General features: G+C 42.3%; 1 protein-coding gene across 1 annotated transcript in view; it reads left to right on the forward strand.

Moving 5' to 3' along the window:
• The window catches only part of ptpa (protein phosphatase 2 phosphatase activator), a 46,453-nt gene extending 28,589 nt beyond the window's left edge, over positions 1 to 17,864 (forward strand). The window contains exons 9-10 of the mRNA XM_055660256.1: positions 9,457 to 9,564; positions 16,845 to 17,864. Coding sequence (XP_055516231.1) covers positions 9,457 to 9,564; positions 16,845 to 16,919 — 183 coding nt within the window. The 3' untranslated portion in view covers positions 16,920 to 17,864. The remainder of the gene's footprint in view (positions 1 to 9,456; positions 9,565 to 16,844) is intronic.
• Positions 17,865 to 21,225: the final 3,361 nt, after the last annotated feature.

A 21,225-nucleotide genomic window follows, 5' to 3' on the forward strand; every position in this document is an offset into this window, starting at 1 on the left:
AAGAGACGTTCAAAGATCTCGGCAATGTGGCGCAGGGGCAGAATGGTGGCGCAGCGGTAGAGTTGCTGCCTTAATGCACCAGGGACCCAGGTTTGATCCTGACTGTGGGTGCTGTCTGTATGGAGTTTGCATGTTCTCCCCATGACCATGTGGGTTTTCCCTGAGTGGTCCGGTTTCCTCTCGCACACCGAAGACATACAGGTTTGTAGGTTAATTGGCTTCAGTAAAGACTGTACATTTTCTGTCGGTGTGTAGGATAGTACTAGTGTGTGGGGATCACTAGTCGGTGCACTCTCGATGGGCCAAAGGGCCTGTTTCCGCACAGTGTCTCTGAACCAAACAAAAATAAATCTCAACACAGAGAGAAAGATTTTTCCTCATCTTTATCTCAGATGAGTGACCTATATTTTTAAACACTGATCTCTAGTTCTCGGGATCCCCATAAGAGGAACCATCTACCGCACACCCACCCCTTAACAACTCCTCAGGATCTAATATTTCAATCATGCCTTTCTCAGTCTTCACAACTCCGGTGGTGTATACAAGCCAAGATATCCCATTCACCATGGGTATTAGACGAGGAAACCTTCTCTGAATTGCTTGTAATGCAAGAACAATCTTAATTAAGGTGACCATTCTGTACATTGAACTCCAGATGTGGTCTCGTTTATGCACTGTGCAAGGGTTTTACACATGGTGTTTGACCAGAGAATGTTTGTGGGTACCAGATGGGGTGCATGGGTCCTAACGACATTCCACGAGAATTTACATCGGGGAGGCCAGTTGAGGATGTGAAGGAGGAAGGGACAGAAGAAAAGAAAAAGAGTTGAAAGTTGAGAAAACTGGTTTGGCACACAAAGTGTTACAGCTTGCATGCGAGTGGGAGGAGGCCGAGTGAGCTCGGGTTTCAGTTAAACGGCAGAGGAAGCTTACACAGGAAGAAGGAAGCTTGAGGCCCCTGAGCTGCAAGAGAAATAGTTTAAAAGGGTCAGGTCCCCAGGGGGTGGGGGGGGGGGGGACTGTAAAGCATGAAAGTAGTCACTGAGTAATTTCCTTCCCAAGATGGCTGCTATAACTGAGTCCCCACGGATACCTCCACCCGCTGCAATGTTTTGCTTTGAATCCAAAATAGATTCCCCTTCACTTGGTAGAGAACCATTTTTCTCACGTGAAAAGCAGCCAAAGAACGATTGCAACAATGTGTTAAATATCGTCCAGCTCTGAACTCTGTGTAGAATTTATACCCTAAGTTTTGTTGTTTTAGAAAAAAGGATTGGAGTGCAGACATTTAAAACGTAAGCACAAAGTGCGTTTTCTTCTTTGCTTTTTGTCTAATGCTGCAGTTCCTTCATTTTTGATTTACCTTTTTTTTCGAATCGAGATGTGGGGAAAAATTCAAATAGTTTGGGTTTTCACTGGCTTCAGTGGTTTTGGTTTGTGTGGAATGGGGAATTACTGTTTTGGGGATTTTTAAATGTTCCGAAAATCAAAGAATGTGGGTTAACGCAAGAACGTGGTACACAAAGGAAAGGTTCGTCATGATCTTAATGAATGGTAGAACAGGCATGAAGGGCTGAATGGCTCCTATTTCTTTAGGTTCTTAAACAGAACCTTGGGTATTCTTCCAAATTCAGTGTTTCCTTCTGTTTCCAACCTGTATCCAACTGATACACAGTGGTATGAATATTGATTTCTCTAACTTCAAGTAACCCCTGCATTCCCCCTCCATCCCTCCCCCACCCAAGTCACACCCGCCTCTCATTCTCATCCACCCAACAGCTAACAATGAATTGTTAAAGAAGGAACTGCAGATGCTGGAAAATCGAAGGTACACAAAAATGCTGGAGAAACTCAGCGGGTGCAGCAGCATCTATGGAGCGAAGGAAATAGGCAACTTTTCGGGCCGAAACCCTTCTTCTGAGTTTCTCCAGCATTTTTGTGTACCAGCTAACAATGAATAGCCTGTTTTCTTTATCATCGTTTCCATTTTTTGCACATATTTCATTCATTGGACTATATCTCTCTATATCATTGTCCATATCTCTTGTTTCCCTTTCCCCTGACCTTCAATCTGAAGAAGTGTCTCGATCCGAAACGTCACCCATTCCTTCTCTTCAGGGATGCTGCCTGCCACGCTGTGTTACTCCAGCATTTTGTGTCTATCTTCGGTTTAAACCAGCGACTGCAGTTCCTTCCTACAACAAACAACTCTGCCATGATCTAGGAAGATATCCTCAGTGAGGAGGATAGGTATTAACCTAGAACCACAAGTCTCAACCATGGCTCAGTCGGCAACAGTGTCATCTCTGAGTTAGAAGATTTGAAGGTTCAAACGTCATGCCAAAAATCATGATGATTAAGTCTAGTTTGACAGTTTAGTGTAGTTTTGTGTCATCTCATTAGATGTTAAATTAATGACCTGGATGGCAGGCATGAAGTTCTCATCACTGTTTAAATCCCATGTGTAGGAAGGAACTGCAGATGTTGGTTTACACCGAAGATAGACACAACATGCCGGGGTAACTCAGCGGGACAGGTCGAGACCGGAAACGTCACCCATTCCTTCTCTCCAGAGATACTGTCTGTCCCACTGTGTTACTCCAGCATTTTGTGTCTATCTTCGGTGTACTGTTTAAATCTCGATCCTTCAGCCTATAGCACGATAGTAATTATGTTCATTTTATACATTAGTACCTTTGGGTCCTTGCTGTCCTCAAACTGCTGTTTAGCAAAGCACTATGATTTGTGGTGCTATAGAAATGCAAGTTTGGGGTTTTTGTTTGCTGCTTTAGCGACAATGAGCAGGCTGCATTATGCGAACAGCCTCTGTGGTGAAGTCATTTCCTGACACACCGCTGGCCAAGGCCTATAGATATCGAGACAGAAGGAGACCTGCACTTGAGAGGTACGTTCCAGCACTGGCAGATGTTTCTGCTTGAGTGTGGCACGGATGTGTCAGGAAAGTAATGACACCCCTCTCTTTGTCATTAGGTTAGGTCCATAAAAAACGCAAACTGCAATCTTTTGTTTCCAGAGGACAGATTATAAAAGCAAGGAAGCGGTGTTGAACTTGTACAAAGCTTTAATTGGACCCACTCAGAAGTATTGACTAAAGATTGGGGGCACTTCCACTATTGAAAGGTTGCAGGAAGAGATGAAGGTGGTGAATTTCTGACTCAATTTTACTCATTATTAGCAGTGAAGTTGAGGGCCCATCCCACTTATGTGATTTCTTTCGGCGACTGCCAGCACCTGTCATGGTTGCGACATGTCGCGGGGTGAAGCCTGTATGGTCATGAGTAGTCGCCCAAAGAGTCATATACCTTTTTCTGGTCGCCGCTGGATTTTTAACATGTTGACATTTTTTGGCGACCTGCTGCGACTATGACGGGTGCCGGCAAGTCGCCGAAAAGATTACGTAAGTGGGACAGGCCCTTTATGAAGAGGGACTTGAGAAAACACTACTTTCCCAATTCAGACTGTTAACTTTTGACATGATAGATATCTCCAAAGTTAAGATTTTATAAAGAATGACATGGATTTACAGCACAAAACCGGCCAAACAAGTCTGAGTCAGTCTTCGGGTTCCACCCCAACCTCCCACTGCTCCTTCCCCTGTGACCCAATCACAATATTCTTCCATTCTCATTTCTTTCATGTAGTTAACTAAATTCCCCTAAAGTAATGTTCCACAATCTAGCCACTCTTTGGGTGAAGAAGATTCTCATAATTTCTTTGTTGTGATTACCTTTAGATTTGAATCCCCATGTGAAAAATATATCAATCCCTAGCATACAGTGAGTATTAGGAAATCCTACTGGATGGAATGAGAGAAATTAGGTATTTAGAAATAAGGAACTGCAGATGCTGGTCTACAAAGAAAAATATAAACTGCTGGAGTAACTCAGCAGGTCAGGCAGCATCTCTGGAGGGCATTGATAGTGATGTTTTGGGTCGGGACTCCTTTTCCGACTCCCTGCCTTTGAGATATATCGGTGGAAACCGGAACACACTGTGGAAACCCAAGTAGTCACAGAGAGATTATACAAACTCCACCAGCAGTCAGGGTCTAACCCGAGTCCCTGGCATTGTGAGACCACACCTGGAGTATTGTGTCCAGTTTTGGTCCCCCTAATTTGAGGAAGGACATTCTTGCTATTGAGGGAGTGCAGCGTAGGTTTACAAGGTTAATTCCCGGAATGGCGGGAGTGTCATATGCTGAGAGAATGGAGCAGCTGGGCTTGTACACTCTGGAGTTTAGAAGGATGAGAGGGAATCTCATTGAATCATATAAGATTGGTAAGGGTTTGGACACGCTGGAGGCAGGAAACATGTTCCCGATGTTGAGGGAGTCCAGAACCAGGGGCCACAGTTTAAGAATAAGGAGTAAGCCATTTAGAACTGAGACGAGGAAACACTTTTTTCACACAGAGAGTTGTGAGTCTGTGGAATTCTCTGCCTCAGAGGGCGGTGGAGGCAGGTTCTCTGGATGATTTCACGAGAGGAGCTAGATAGGGCTCTTAAAGATAGCGGAGTCAGGGGATATGGGGAGAAGGCAGGAACGGGGTACTGATTGGGGATGGTCAGCCATGATCACATTGAACGGCGGTGCTGGCTCGAAGGGCCGAATGGCCTACTCCTGCACCTATTGTCTATTATCTGTTGTCTATTGTGAGACAGCAGTTCTACTAGCTGCACCACAGTGTGTTCTGTTGCCGTTTATTTAAAGTCTATGACTTGAGATTACTGAGCCAATTATGAAATGAATTATTTTATCCCAAGCACTTCTAAAATCTGTCAGATTTCCCTCCACCTTCTTTGCTCTAAGGCGAACATAGCACAATGTTGAAAGTTGCTGGCCGAGCAGGTCTGAACTATTGATCAAGAGACATGAGCTTGAATCACATAGTCACAGTTGTGCAATTTTTGCTATTCAAGTTAAATAGCAATAGCTGCTATTTTTTTAAACTAAAACTACCAAGTTTTTGCAAACTTGTTGTGAAACCCCATCTGTTTCCACTAAAGTCCTTTAATGAAGGAAATCTGCCATCCTTTCCCAGTCTGACCAATGTATGTTTGATTCCAAGGTAGACAAAAGTGCTGGAGAAACTCAGCGCGTGCAGCAGCATCTATGGGGCGAAGGAAATAGGCAACGTTTCGGCCCGAAACCCTTCCAGGGAAATAGGCAACGTTTCGGGCCGAAACCCTAGGGTTTCGGTCCGAAACGTTGCCTATTTCCCTTCGCTCCATAGATGCTGCTGCACCCGCTGAGTTTCTGCAGCACTTTTGTCTACCTTCGATTTTCCAGCATCTGCAGTTCCTTCTTAAACAATATGTTTGATTCCAGACTTGTTCCTCGTTTCAGGGGCAGAGTTAGGGATGAACAATGAATGCTGGCAATTCCTATGAACTCCATATCCCATGAATAAATAGATTATAAACTTGTCCATTCATTTTACATAATTAACTCCCCTGACCAGGTTGCCAAGCACAGGACGATGGGCTGAATGGTACGCTGCTGTGCAGGAATATTCCTCGATTCATCCACTTCAGTGGGTTGTTTGATCCTTTTGTTCTTGACCATCAATCTGGATGAGTGCTTCGTATTGCACTGACTTAACATCCTGTTTTGGTGTGTAAGCTTCTTGCCGCCTTTAATACGTTGGTTCAACTCCCATCGAACCATTTATTAAACTTGAGGTGTGTAATAGATTTGGAATTTGCACCTGGCTTGGTTTGCAGGTAACTGAAGTTGTCTTAGTAACTGTGAGTTCAAGGCACGGGAGGGGAGAGGTGTGTGATTTGCACCATTACTCACGGATGATTAAATGGGTTCACTTGTGATCGTCGGTTTCATTTGCAGTTGTATGGAGAGACCAGAGAAGCTGGGATTGTACAAGCTGGGATTGTACAGATGATTAAGGCATAACAAATGCATTTAAAGTTTTGATAATGTGGGTTACAAAAACAATTTCCTACGGTAGAAAGAACCAGATTAAAAGTAATCGGCAAGAGGAGAACTTAATTCCTGCAGGAAGGTATGATTTGGAATGCACGGCCTGACAAGTTGGCGCAAGGTATTCAAAGTAACTTTTGCAAGCAAATTCAATAAAACTTGATTTTGGAGGAGTGTGGAAATTGCAAACGTGGATCGGGCGCAGGGTATTGGGACCAATTGCAGAACACTTTCAAGACACTCGTCCGTAGAGCCAACTCCAGTCTGTAGGCTGGTGTTGTGGTTTCTGAAAACATAGAACTTTTTAAAAATCCCACCATCTGTCCATGCGACAAACTGCCTGTTGATGTACCTGTGATGTACACACCACAGTGCACGGTGGTGGGGGAGGGCAGGTGAGCACACTGTTTTTGGTAACTGGTGCACATGTGCACATTTGGGTTTTTTGATGAATGCTATTTAAAGTTCTTGAGTTTCCCTGGCTCAGTTGGGGATGGCAGAATAATGATTCAATATCTTGTTCTGTGCCAAGTTTGCTTTCTATCTGAAACTGCAATTAGTTATGAAGGAGAAACAGGCAAATTTAATTGAGATGCCTGGGGCAGTTTTTTTTTTTTTACACAGTGAGTAGTCAGTTATGTAGCATAGAAACAGGCCCTTTGGCCCAACCTGCTTATGCCGACCAAGATGCCCCATCCACACTAGTCCCACCTGCCTTTATTTAGCACATATGCCTCATATTCATGTACCTGTTGAAATGCCTTTAAAATGTTGTTATAGTACCTGCCTCGGTTACCTCCTCTGCCAGCTTGTTCCATATACCCCACCACCCCCTATGTGAAATAGTTGCCCCTCAGGTTCCTATTAAATCTTTCCCTTCACGCCATAAACCTATGCTCTCCGGTTCTTGATCCCCCAACTCTGGGTAAAAGCACCGTACAATTACCTTTTCTATAACCTTCATAATCTTATACACCTCTGTAAGATCCTCCATTATTTTTCTGCACCAAGGAATAAAGTCCTAGCCTGCCCTTCCACCTCCTGTACCTCACGCCCTCAAGTCCTGACAACATCCTCGTGAAACTTCTTTGCACTCTTTCCAGCTTAACGACATCCTTTCTATGACCAAAACTGAACACAATATTCCAAAATGCGGCCTCACGTCTTGTACAACTTTAACATAACATTTCAACTTCTAATCTCAATTCCTTTACTGATGAAGGCCAATGTACTGAAAACCATATCTACCTGTGACAGCAGTTTCACCACTCCTAGATCCCTCTGCTCGACAACTCTCCCCAGAGCCCTGCCAGTAACTGCGAAGGTCCTGCTCTAGTTCGACTTCCCAAAGTGTAGCACCTCACACTTATCTGCATTAAATTCTATTAACCATTCCTCAGCCCACATGTGCAACTGATCAAGACCCTGCTGTTATTTGTGATCACCATCATCGTTGTCTACGATACCAAACATTTACATGTCATCTACAAACTTACTAATCATGCTTCCTCATCCAAATCATTGATATAAATCACAAACAGCACCGATCGCTGAGGCACACCGCTAGTCACAGGCCTCCATTCCCGAAGAAAACCTTCCACAATTACACTTTGCTTTCTTCCATGAAGCCAATTCTCTATCCAGTTGGCAGGCCCTCCCTGGATCCCATGTGATCTAACCTTCCAGAGCAGCCTACCATGAGGAACCTTATCAAATACCTGTGTTCAAGAAGGAACTGCAGATGCTGGAAAATCGAAGGTAGACAAAATTGCTGGAGAAACTCAGCGGGTGCGGCAGCATCTGTGGAGCGAAGGAAATAGGCAACGTTTCGTGCCGAAACGTTGCCTATTTCCTTCGCTCCACAGATGCAGCAATTGTATTCTCCAGCAATTTTGTCTACCTTATCAAATACCTTGCAGAAGTCCATATCGACAACGTCTTTGCACTAAGCATCCCTTTTGATTCCTACTTAAAAAAACTGCGATTCGTAAGACACGATCTCTCATGGACAAAACCATGCTGACTATCACTCATTCGCCCATTTATACAAATGCATATATATCTTATCCCTGAGAATCCTCTCCAATAGTGGGTGCCTGGAACGTGCTTCCAGGGATGGCGGTGGAGACTGACACGACAGGAGCATTTAAGAGGCTTTTAAATAGGCACATGGATATACAGGGAATTGAGGGATATAAATCACATGTAGGCAGAGGAGGTTATTTTAATTGGCATCATGGCAGGCACAGAAATGGTGGGCCTGCTCGTGCTTTACTGTTCTGCATTCTTTGTACTGCAATAGATGATAACAGATTGTGGTGCAGTGGATTTTGAGGAGGTGAAATTTAGGCAAACAACAAAGAAAAAAGACGCCAAATTGAATCTCACTAATATCTACTGTTGTCAGGCAAAGTATTAAGAGATGGTCTGGTAGAATACTTACTAACCGACACATCAAATTTGACTTTTAATAGAAACGTAGAAAATAGGTGCCATTCAGCCCTTTGAGCCAGCACCGCCATTCAATATGATCATGGCTGATCATCCAAAATCAGTACCCCTTACCTGCTTTCTCCCTATACCCCTTGATCCAGTTAGCCCTGAGAGCTATATCTAACACTCTCTTGTATACGTCATTGAATACAATAATAAACCATGAGAGGCAGGGTGAAATGCAGAATATGGAGGCTAGTATCAGAAGTTATTAACAGCTGGGTACTGGCATAGATGCTGTGAAATGCCGCTGTTGCTTCAGCACAATGTTTATAGAATTGACAGCGTGGTCTGCATCAGTATTCTGTAGAACTTGTGACTGTCTGCCCATCCTATTTTACTCTCAGCGAGACTAATTACTTTCTTGCTTCAGGGTTTGTCTAATTTGTGGTGTAATACATCTCTGCTGTTCACCTCAAAACTTTTAAGTCTCAAGCACTGTCTTGTCCCTCTCTGAGTAGCTTCTTCTCAGTACCTTATTAGCTATACTTATGTTAACCTTGTATTTGTGACTTGTAGTTTTGATATTTCTAATGTGAAAACAATATTTCTTCATCTTCCCCTGAACCTCTTCATATTTTTGAAGACAATAAGTAACCCCCCAGCACTTGCTTTGTTCAATGAAAGGAATCCTAACCTGCTTATAGACACAAATGCTGGAGTAACTCGGCACGCCAGGCAGCATCTCTAGAGAAAAGGAATAGTTGACATTTCGGGTCAAAAACCCTTCTTCTGACTGAAGAAGACTGAGTCTGAAGAAGGGTTCGACCCGAAACGTCAACAATTCCTTTTCTTCAGGGATGCTGCCTGACTCGCTGAGTTACTCCAGCATTGTGTGTCTATCTTCGATGTGAATCAGCATCTGCAGTTCCTTCCTACACCCCAACTAGTTAGTTCTTTCCTGATTAATCCATACAGAGGAGGAAATGCAAAAATACATTGACCAGTTTGCTGAGCAGCCACATAAGTATCATTGATAATGCCGCAATCTGTGTTTTCTCCTCCAGATGAAGACCGGCCCATTTGCAGAACACTCCAACCAGCTGTGGAATATCAGTGCCGTCCCTGCATGGTCTAAAGTTAACCAAGGACTGATTCGAATGTACAAAGCAGACGTGAGTGCAACTGAGACGTTAACACTGGCCGGTGCAATAGTTCCTCAGTGAAATTGTTTGCCCCAATTAAGGATTTTAATTTGTGGATTAGCCCTATCTAGATTAACCATAACTATTTTAAAACTAGTCCCAAAGTGCTTCCATACTGACATTTCAGCCACTTGCCCAGCCTCACTTCCAGAAAGGTGGAAAGTTTAGAAATAAAAGCAGTTACGTAAATGCAATTCTTTCCTTTTTACTGTTATTTTGTTTTTCCCTTTTCAAAAGGGAAAAGGGAACTTTCTGCACTCTTGTAGGAAGGCTAGTTTCAAAATTGGATGGGGGTGAGGAACAGATAGATTACCCAGATTCCTGAACAGAATTCTTTTTTTGGGTGGGGGTGGGTTTCAGAGACCATTGAGTGTGAGCACTCTCTATAATTTCAAATCTGCTGCTGATTTATCTCATGTTCTGTGCTTCACTTTGACTTTTTCAGTCCCCTATGACTTCAAGTTTTTGTTTAAAAGTAAGTGGGGTGATGTGTGATGTTCTCTGACAGTTATGGTGTTTTTGGGGGAAAGTTGAGCAAACTGCTGATGTATCAAGAACCACAAATTTGAGCTTGACTCACATTGCACTCCTTGAGCAAACCAATAAAGCGGGCTGGTATTTCCCATTGCATGACGTGGCAGTTTGTCACAAAATCTAATGATATATTCTGTCATAAAATATGCTCTGGAGTATATTAAGTTTAGTGCAGTCTTTTTAAAATATTTGATCACATTGGGCCTGGCACTTTTCGTTACAAACTGGAGGTGCCGAAAGGCAAAATGGAGATACCTCTCTGTGCAAAATCTAAACCTTGGTCTCCAAATGTGTCAGACATTGAAAACTTAGAACTTAGCAGGAAAATTAATATAAAACGCAGCCGTAGATTACCAAATTAAATGATTAACTCACTGCTTACAGTAAAAAGAAAAAAATTGCATTTATATTGTGTCTTCACCACCTCGGTACATCCAAAAATGCCAATCAACGGTGCTGTGTGTTACATAAATTGAAACTTAAGCCAATTTGCATTTCAATAAAGTTGGCGCATGATGGCCAAGTCACAAAGGGTCTGGAAAAGGGTCTTGACCCGAGACATCATCTATCCATGTTCTCCTGAGATACTGGCTGACCTGATTTACTCCAGCACTTTGTCTCCTTTTGTGTGGAGACCCGATTGTTTTTGAAACACTAACATGGGATAATCTACTATGATGCCTTGTATTTACATACCAACTTCTAATGTTACTAAGGATTACAAAGGAGTTCACAGAAGCATTATTAAACAAAATGGGTAGCACAGTTCTGGTGCTGTCTATGTGGCATTTTCACATTCTCCCTGTGACTGCGTGGGTTTCCTCCTGGTTCCTCGGTTTCCTCCCAGATCCCAGAAATATTTGGGTTGGTAGGTAATCGACCAGATAATCAAGCCTACTGTGGTAGAAATTGGGGATGTTGTTTTGGGGAAAGTGGGGAGAATAAAATGGAGAATAAATAGGATAGGATTAGTGTAAAAATGTGCTGGTTGGTGCAGACTCAGGGGGCTGAAGGGCCTGTCTATGTGTCTGTCAATGACTCTACATCTAAAATTTGATACAGAGCCACAGATTTTAATATAAAGGTGTTGCTTAATCAGGAGCCAATAGAGTGAAGAGTGAATGGGATGTTGTGAGATAGAATAAGGGCAGCAACGGTTTGGATCACCAGGTTTTGTGGGAGTAGATGTGGGCACAGTTGAATGAACCCTCTGAAGTATGACCGTTCTTCATTTCCGCAATACTGGACTGAACCAGACCACAATGGGACAGGTTTATGAACTCGAGTCTTTCTGACAAAGGGAGATGTGCTACCCCTGAGCATGGTTGAAATATTGACATCCTTTTATTTGTTAACTGACGTCATGTATTTGTGTGGTGGGTGGGTAGAAATGAAGGGAAAAAGCTGTTCCTACATTTTCTCCCATCCTGACACATTTCTATTTTGCTTTCAATGATGCCGCTCACTAGACTTTGCTCACAACAGGTGGCAACACCATTAGGACTGCCCATGTCTAAACACTCAAAACCATGCATAACCTTTACTGAACCTTGTGGGTGCTGACTGTTTGATAGTTGTGGGAAAGTCAGACTTGATGTTCTCACCCAGTGCCCGCTTTACACATAAATATTTCAAAGCTTTTATGGGGAAGAACAGTGCTTATCACAAATGTTTAGTGTCCCATAAAGGTTCTTGATGTTGTACTTTTCATTACTAAGAAAAGACTCGGCTGACTTTCCCTGTTGGTGAGGCCGACAGAAGGTCAAGAGGAGAGGGGACAAAGAAGGAACGTGCCTAATATTCATGAACAGCTGTGAACGGGACAATTGAAATCAGGCACCTCCATGAGAAGTAATCGACTAAATTGCGATGTTTGGTGCTGAGAACGGGCTACAGGCTCAGACTTGAACAGCATATAATTGGGCAGGCCAGACGATAACATGGCAATCTGATCCCCGGATGATGGGGTAGGTAGGGCTGGGCATCATGTCAAGGGGCGGAATTATAAATTTGGGCAGGGAGAAAGCTTCAACGAGCAAGGGGCTGATCCTCCTCATCAAAAGGACTGTCTCTTTAAGATATTGGTGCAGGAGGAAGTATTGAAGGCAGCTGGCACGGGTCAGGCATCCTTCCTGAAACACAGTCCTTTAGCCAGAGGAAGCTGAGCTAAATGTTACTTGAGGCAATACCTTACACAAAAGACAGCCTGTTACTGAGTCTACCAATTGCCGGACAGGAAGTGATGCATGTGATCTTTTGCATGCTGCACTACCTCATTCCCTCTCCCTTTGCTGCCAGTGTTTTACGTTTGCTTTTTAATTCATACAGTTTCAATATAAACTTACCAAGAATTTTCAGCACAGAAACTAGTCATTCAGCTTTCTTGCTTATGTAGTATTAACATGTTACGTGAGCCACTTCCCATCCCACTACCTCACAGTATCAACACGTCTGTTTATTTGTTTCTGTTTCAAGTGTTTATCTAAGTTTGATTAAATGCATCTATCTTATTCCACGGCAGCATCAGTTCCCACATCTAACCACTCTGGGCACTATTGGTAACAATGTTATACGCTACCTTACTGCTCCACAAATTGTCTTCTCTCTCGCTCCCTTATCAAACACTCCTATAATGTTAGACCTCTAACAAGTTATCCCCTCAGAGTTTGTTTTATGAGAGAAAAGGTCTCCATCAGTTTTAATCTTTACTGACAGTGAATGGAGGCCTTGGCTCAGGAGCGGTGCTTTCACCTCTGCGTCAGAAGCCAATGAATTCAAGTCCTACTCCAGACACATAAGCACAAACACTAGGCCAACATTCTTGTGCAATATGTATGTTTTTAAATGGGTAATTTGGCTATTTGCTGCCGAAAGAAAACGATTAAAAAATCATGCCACAGACTTGATTGAACTGAAGCCTTCCTTTGGCTGATGTTTTTTCTTGCCTGGATAACAGCTCCCACCAACTCTTAAATACCATCCTCCAGCAGTTAGTCTGTGTGTTTGTTGGAGTACACTGTATGTATTGGCAGGCAGCTCATTATGAGAGGCATCTCGGCTAAGCGTCAGAGAGTGATTTTTTAAATTTATTTTTTGTGGCATTTTATTTCCACTCCCTGGCCTAAGGGCATTGGAGCTAATGCCTGGTGCAAGGCTTGCAATGATGAATCAACTCTGTGCCGATCCAGAATCAAATATTCATGACAGAAGGCGGTAATTTTGCTCGTCACGCCTCTGCTGGAACTTTGAAAGAGCAACTCTGTTAGTCGATTTTACCCTGCTTTTTCCAGAAACCTTATACATTTCCCACTTGAGGTATACATCCAACCCTTATTTGGAAATGACTCAATCTGTAACCACAGCCTTTCAGGCAACACATTGTAGATCATAACCAGATGCTGGGCATTAGCGTTCATGTTTCGTCTGGTTGCAGAGGCCCCCCCACTGTTGGGAAATAGATTAGCCCTATATACCCCTCACAGTTTTGAATATTGTCTATAAAATAAGTTTTACTGAGATCTTTGTCGATGATTTGGAGTACGTGGACTTGTTTGCCTGCCCTCACAAGCTATTGATCCAGTGTCGTAGCAGTTGCTGGATGAGTATCCAGAAGCTCAGAATCTTGATCTAGTCATATAAACTCAACCCCACCATCGCAGTGGGAAATTTAAATTAAAATGATTGTAAAACCACATCTGGTTCAATAATGACAATGAATTCTGCTCCCCTCGTCTGGTCTGGCCCATGTGGGACTCTACACCCTTCAATGGGGTTGGCTCCTGACCGTCTCCGAGAAGGCCTATCAAAGCACTCTGCTCAAGGTTTAATTAGGACTGGACAATAAATGGAGATCTTGGCGGCAACACCCATATCCCGTGAACAAATATATAAAATAATAAATACTGAAACAAAAGCAACAGCATCATACCATCAATGCCAACGAGTGATTGATCCTGTGTGGTCCACTAAACCTACAAGCCTCTGTGTAGTCATTACATCCCTTTCTAAATTACTTCCCCACCCCAGATTCTGGATTGGATGCTAGAGGGAATCTTCTGTACCTATCGCATCCTGTACCTGCCTTGAGAGCATTTGAAGGGGAAGTGTAGATCCAGCTTCACTGTGTATGGTTCACTAGGTTCAATGGGACAGTGCAGATGGAACTTTGCACCTGGTCTGAGAGACTTCACTATTATCATTGCATTCATAATGGGCACAAACTTCATATTACCATGAAAAAATATTTTTTCCCCCAGTGTATTTTGCTGAACCTTTCATGTCTCTTTGGACAGATCTGTGCTTTGAGCTCGAGGTGACATCAGTTTAAAATACTGTTTGGTGTTAGTCGATTTTCTGCTTCTGGTACATTTCTACAGAATGTAGACTGATCCTCATCATTCCAACCCTCTCACTGACTCCTAAACCAATTCCCCCACCCACCACCTCACCCCCACATCATCAATCTCTGAAGTCTATTTGTGAAAAGATCTAAAAGTTACATTTAAAAACAAAATGCTGGAGGAACCCACTAGGTTTTGCTCAAAATTCCAGCATCTGCAGTTTCTTGTGCCTCTAAAAGTTAAACTAATGTATTCACCCAATGATCACGGCAGCCGTTGGCCATTTATTTCTCAGTATGTCACAAAGTTCGGGTAGAACCGTAACTGCACTCATTTTGTCTGACTCCGAGTTCATAGGTATGTCTCAACAATGTCTGAACAGTCATTACCTGATCATCATTGTCAAAGACTGATTGCAGGCACCCCACTCTTTGAATTACTAGTTATGGGGAGGACTAGATATTTAGTTTACAAATTCCTGTGCAAGAAAGGAATGTAATGGTGAGATGAAAATTCAGAGGGAAGAATGCTTGCTTTGCCAGTAATACCAGACACCAAGATTTAATATTATTTAAAAATGTTTGGCATATTGTCCTTTAAAATATTTATTTTCCTATCATCATGGAAGACTGATCAGATCATCTATTGTTTCTGACTTCCCCAGCCAGAAAAAATAGTTCCACTGTACCTCCACCCTACACCTGAACAGCCTGAGGGACCTTCCTCCCAGATCAGAGTCCCGACCAGCCCGCTTTTGACACCGCCTTTCATCGCTTTGCTGAACCTGTTCTCATAGTGAAAAGCTTCTCATTTAACTATACACACCTCCTCCATATCAAATGTGTAGCTTTCGGAACCTGTACAGGTCCAAACAACACTAGTTTCTTTCTGGGTTACATTGGAACATTACATGTTGCCCTATTTGGTACATAGAGCTACTTCCTATTCTCTTAAAGGTTTCACCCCCTTTGTTGTCAGTTTCCACTTTCATATTGTCCATCTCCGACTTTCATTTCTTGACCTCCATTTCCATTTCAGGGCATAGGCTAGTAACTAATATCTGACATCAGCTCATTATACTCCACAGCTACCGTGACCATATTGCTTCCCATTCTGCTTTCTGTTAGCACCTTTCCATTCTCGCAGTTACCCGAATTCTATGCATCTGTTCGAAAGATGCCAGTTTTCACACTGGTGCTTCAGAGATGTATTTTTTCGTCAGCTACACCCTTCATCTCTGCCCTTCTTGCTCCTAGACCTGTTACTTGCATTTTGCACACTTATGCCCTCGCGCCCTCTACTGTGACCCAGAACAGGGGGAGGGTTCCCCCTGTCTCTGCCTTCCACAGTTAGCGCCCATATTCAACGAATCATTCTCCAGTTTCCAACACCTTTGATACAATAACAACTTCAGACACAAATTTCCTTCCAGCAACCAGTAGGGACTGTTCAAGTTGAAGGTGAAGCAGTGATAAAAGGTCACTGACCTGAAATAATAACCGAAGTTAGACAAAAATGCTGGAGAAACACAGCGGGTGAGGCAGCATCTATGGTGCAAAGGAATAGATGACGTTTCAGGTCGAGACCCTTCTTCAGACTGATGTGGGGGGCGGGAAGAAGAAGGGAAGAGGCGGAGACAGTGGGCTGTGGGAGAGCTGGGAAGGAGGGAGAAAGCAAGGACTACCTGAAATTGGAGAAGTCATTGTTCATACCGCTGGGGCGTAAACTACCCAAGTGAAATAATAACTGTAAAGAAGTGAAGTCTGACACACTTGTAACTTTACTAATTGTTTAATGAGCACTCGGGTTAAACACATTCCAGCACTGACTACTAGCAGTCTATAACCTTGCTGGAACCAAGAGAGCGTGAGATAGAGAGAGTTATTATACTTGATAACTAAGGCATGGTTAGTGGTACTGAGGTAGCTATATTATTGGTTGCATGCGTGGACCATCTACAATAACTGCTTCACTCTCCCCAGTAGTGGTCTGACTTTGCAAAATATTTCCAGCATGTTGTATTTCCTTAAACCTCAACATTTGCCGTATTGTGCTTAAAGAAAAGCAATGTACAGCTGTTAAAGAATAGATGGAAGATCAGCAAAGACTTGGATGGATGTAGCAATTTACGTAAATTGACCAAATGTACTTCACGGATCCTAATTGGGCAAAAAAATTAGCACAAAGCCAAAGATGATAATTAGAGAGATGACCAAAAGCTTGGATGACAAGTTAAGTAAGTCCATCCTGGAATGGGACCCGTGTTCTACCAAGATGGACCGAATAGAGAATGGACAACTATCTATCTCTTGCTGCAAATTCAGTTACATGTGAGGGTTTTCCCTTATGTTCCTCTAATGTATCTTTCTTTTTCAGTGCCTTGAAAAATTCCCAGTCATCCAGCACTTCAAATTTGGCAGCTTGCTCACCATCAACGCAGAAGCGTCATGAACAGAAGCAAAAGCAGTGCGGAATCGGAGGCAGTCTGGGATTTTCTGACCAACTGCAACAAAAAAGATATTCCACCAAAAAATACATGACTTTATTTCCTTTAGTACAATTTTTTTTGAGGGGTTTGTTGTAAGCTCAGACTTGGAGTGAAGTGGCATGGATTTTTAACGGGTGCAAATGGACATCATGTAGCTCAGCTTAGGTCACTAGAGTTTGTCACTGTACATCATCTTCTCTCCACCCAGTACAATCATCAATCTGCATCTCAGGTGTGACAGCTCAAGCCAGTCTGGTATTGGTAGTGCTAAAGGATTGTAAAGGAAGGGAACTACAGAAATGCTTAAAAAATAAATCAATTAAAATCTAAAAATGTGCCTTTGATTGGAAAAGAGTTTTGTGCCACTTAAAAGCAACAAGTGGCTTATTTATTTAAATAAATTAAACCACATGCCTCGCTGGCTTAATCCAAGGTAGTTCTCAGTTTTCCCCCAACCCTATCCTGCAGTATATCACGCTGCATGTATAATAATTAATTGTGTAATTCTATGGTTATTTTTCATTGTAAATGAGACATTTGGGAAAGGAAGCATCTTGCCACTCTCCTCTGTTCCTGGCTAGTTTCAGTAGATTTACGTGTCAGCGTTTAAGTAAGAAAATGATTGCTGGTAACAGAATAACTAAATTTCTCCATGACTGATTTGGTTGAATATATCCACAGCCTTTTGTTCACATCTAAAAAAGTATAAATCTTAGACAAAGTATTAGGCAATGCAGTATTTAAAGGATGTTGATATTCTCAGCCCTTTAGTGTGTTTGTGTGTATATATACATGAGTATTCAGAGGACAAAGCTCAGAGTGTTTCATTAATGAGATTTAACCCCCTGAATGAAATGCACTCTGATGTTATTACATATAACTACAAAATAAAGATTAAAGGGACAGTTGTTTCTCCAAGGGTGTTTGATGAATTTTGTTTTTATACTCCAAGCAATGCAATGATGACTTATCCAGAAGCAGAACTTTGCTGGTTTAGGTGACCAGCAGGTCAGGTGGTCTCCTTGGTACCTATGGGTAGATAGTTCACCTCAGTCAGGTTGGGAGCAGGGACAAGCACAACTAGCTTTGGGTAGGGAACATTGCCTGGACCGTAGTCTACCAAGCCCCTGCCCTCCTCCCCTTTGGTGAAGTGTGTGGCTAATTGATTACTTTTACAAATACACAACAGGCTAAAAGATCATCTACTACGGTGTAGGACTCTGCAATCTGACTGAATCCCAGTGCATGCTTCGACAAATGAACAGCAGGAAGACTGAGGTGAGACAGTGCTCCACCTAATGGGGATGTTGGCTTGATATAACCACCAATTCATCATAGTAGATATTTGGCCAGATAATCAAACAGAATTTAAACAACATCAGAGAGAAGGATGCGAAGATGTTAGGTGCAGAATTCCAGAGCTCTCAGCCCAGGCAGCTATAAACACAGCTGCCAAGTGATTAAAATCAGTAATGTGGAATGTATTATTGGGCTGGAAAAGGTACAGATATAGAGGAAACAAAACCAAGATACGATTTGAAAACAACAATGAATATTTTTTAATCAATAGTTGCTGAAGAACCAACAGAAAAATAGGTAAATGATGAACCCGACTTGAAGTCAGAATGTGGCCATTCCTCGAATTACAAATATCTGATGTACAATTTCTGTTAGAACAACATGGACTCTTTGGGTTTTGCGACTTTGATTTCCGAATCTATTTTTGCTATAACAATATACCACGCCACTCTGCCCACCAGAATACTCTGTGCCTCTATGACCACAATGCATTTTGTACAGTCTTTCCAATTTATGAATTTTTGGTCCATGAAAAATTTTCCAGGAACACATTCATTTTGCGAATCGAAGGATCCCTGTAGTTTTGGACGTGCTCAGGTTTATTGACAGTGTAAAACATAGAAAATAGGTGCAGGAGTAGGCCATTTGGCCATTCAAGGAGTAGGCCATTTGGCCCATTCAATATGATCATGGCTGATCATCCAACTCAGTATCCCGTACCTGCCTTCTCTCCATACCCCCTGATCCCTCTAGCCACAAGGGCCACATCTAACTCCCTCTTAAATATAGCCAATGAACTGGCCTCAACTACCTTATGTGGCAGAGAGTTCCAGAGATTCACCACTCTCTGCGTGAAAAATGTTTTTCTCATCTCGGTCCTAAAGGATTTCCCCTCTATCCTTAAGCTGTGACCTCTTGTCCTGGACTTCCCCAACATCGGGAACAATCTTCCTGCATCTAGCCTGTCCAATCCCTTAAGAATTTTGTAAGTTTCTATAAGATCCCCCCTCAATCTCCTAAATTCTAGCGAGTTCAATCAGAGTCTATCCAGTCTTTCTTCATAAGAAAGTCCTGACATCCCAGGAATCAGTCTGGTGAACCTTCTCTGCACTCCCTCTATGGCAATAATTTCCTTCCTCAGATTTGGAGACCAAAACTGGATGCAATACTCCAGGTGTGGTCTCACAAAGACCCTGTACAACTGCAGTAGAACCTCCCTGCTCCTATACTCAAATCCTGGCTAGGAAATCAAATCTAGTAGTATCAAAGGCACAAATGAAAGTTTCATTAGCAAATTCTATTAAAATAGATTTGTCTGACCATTTTCACATTTCTTTTTAAGGAATCTTGTTTGGTGCCAATTATCTGTCTCATTCTCTACATCATGGGATGACCATACTTAAGCAGTCTTTAGGTCATTGAGATTATGACTTCTGAAGACAGGGGGCAAAAAGATTTCAAAAGATAAATCTCAACCTGGGAAAATAGGTGATATGACAATAAGTTCCCTAGAGACCTGGGAAAGATCAGACAGAGAGGATGGACACAAGAAGCGACTCCAGACTCTGCTGGCTAAATATTTCCAGCCTCCACCCAACAATGCCAGTGGTTAATTTGTCATCTTGTGTGGATAAAATCTACTTTTTGCCTCATTTTTGAAGACTGAGTAGCTGGAGCCTGTAGAACTAATACCCAGTTCTGGTAATCTGGTGCCTACAGAAGAATTAAAGTATATACAGAATATAGAAACAAGAAGGTATTCATCACCTCAATCCAGTTCTGTGATTCAATTAGTTTATGGCAGATATATCTTAACCCTAGCTACATGCTTTCTTCTGAGTAATTTGATATCATCACCCACCGAAAATCTATTGTGTGCAGTTTTGACATTTTCAAGTGACCCACAGTATCAACAGCTTTTAGAAAGTCTGGTTTGAATGCCCACTATTCAATTTGTCGATTAAAATCTTAATGAATACTACAATATTTGCTTGAACTGAATACTCCAATTAAGATGACGTTTACAATGACAATATTACAACCCAATGCAATGCAGTAAAATTGATACTTGGCTATCCTCACTGGGTTTAGAACAAGTTTCTAAAAATAGCATTTTACAACAGTCATTAGATGAACTTGATGCAGGTGTCATTTACATGAGGTGCCACTAGAGAGTGCTGGATCACAGAATCCAGCACAGATTCATCACCACAAGATTTCAAAGGATAAAGAGCATCTCCGTGGCGAAGGCTTTGGATTGAGGCACTAACGTGTATTGATATTAATATCTCAGTTGAGTAGCATAGTCATAGAAAAGTCCCTTAAATGCATGTCCCAACCACACATTGCAAGGAAACAGATTTGGAGATTTGTCTACCTTCGATTTTCCAGCATCTGCAGTTCCTCTGAACCATCGTAAAGTCAATCATAAACTTCACTCTTTAGCCGAGATCTCCTTCCCCCAGAAAAATTGCACTACTGCTACTGTATGTACACATATATATATATTTTTACTGGTCCATTATTCTATGTTCGCTCTTCTGGGTGAGATGCTAACTGCATTTTGTTGTCTCTGTACTGTACACTGCACAATGACAATAAAGATTGAATCTGAATCAGAGATCAACCAGTTGAACACAAATTGGGGAGTAAACTAGGAAGTCTGAAGAAGGGTCTTGACCCAAAACATCACCCATTCCTTCTCTCCAGAGATGCTGCCTGTCCCACTGAGTTACTCCAGCTTTGTGTCTATCTTTGTCAAAATTAGATAGGTAAGTTATCTAGAGTTAAAATCAGACCTCTATATCAATATCCAGGCGCTTTTACTGAAATCTGTGTTAAATAAAGCAGTATTGGGTTCATTTGTGATACAGTTAGATAATCTATGGACATTAACTTTCTGGTTCTGCCATTTAAAATAGCCACAGTGCTGGACTGTGGAATAGCAGTCATTTAGAGAAAAGACACCAC

This window comes from Leucoraja erinacea, chromosome 31 (genome assembly GCF_028641065.1).
Source record: "Leucoraja erinacea ecotype New England chromosome 31, Leri_hhj_1, whole genome shotgun sequence".
NCBI lineage: Eukaryota > Metazoa > Chordata > Chondrichthyes > Rajiformes > Rajidae > Leucoraja > Leucoraja erinaceus.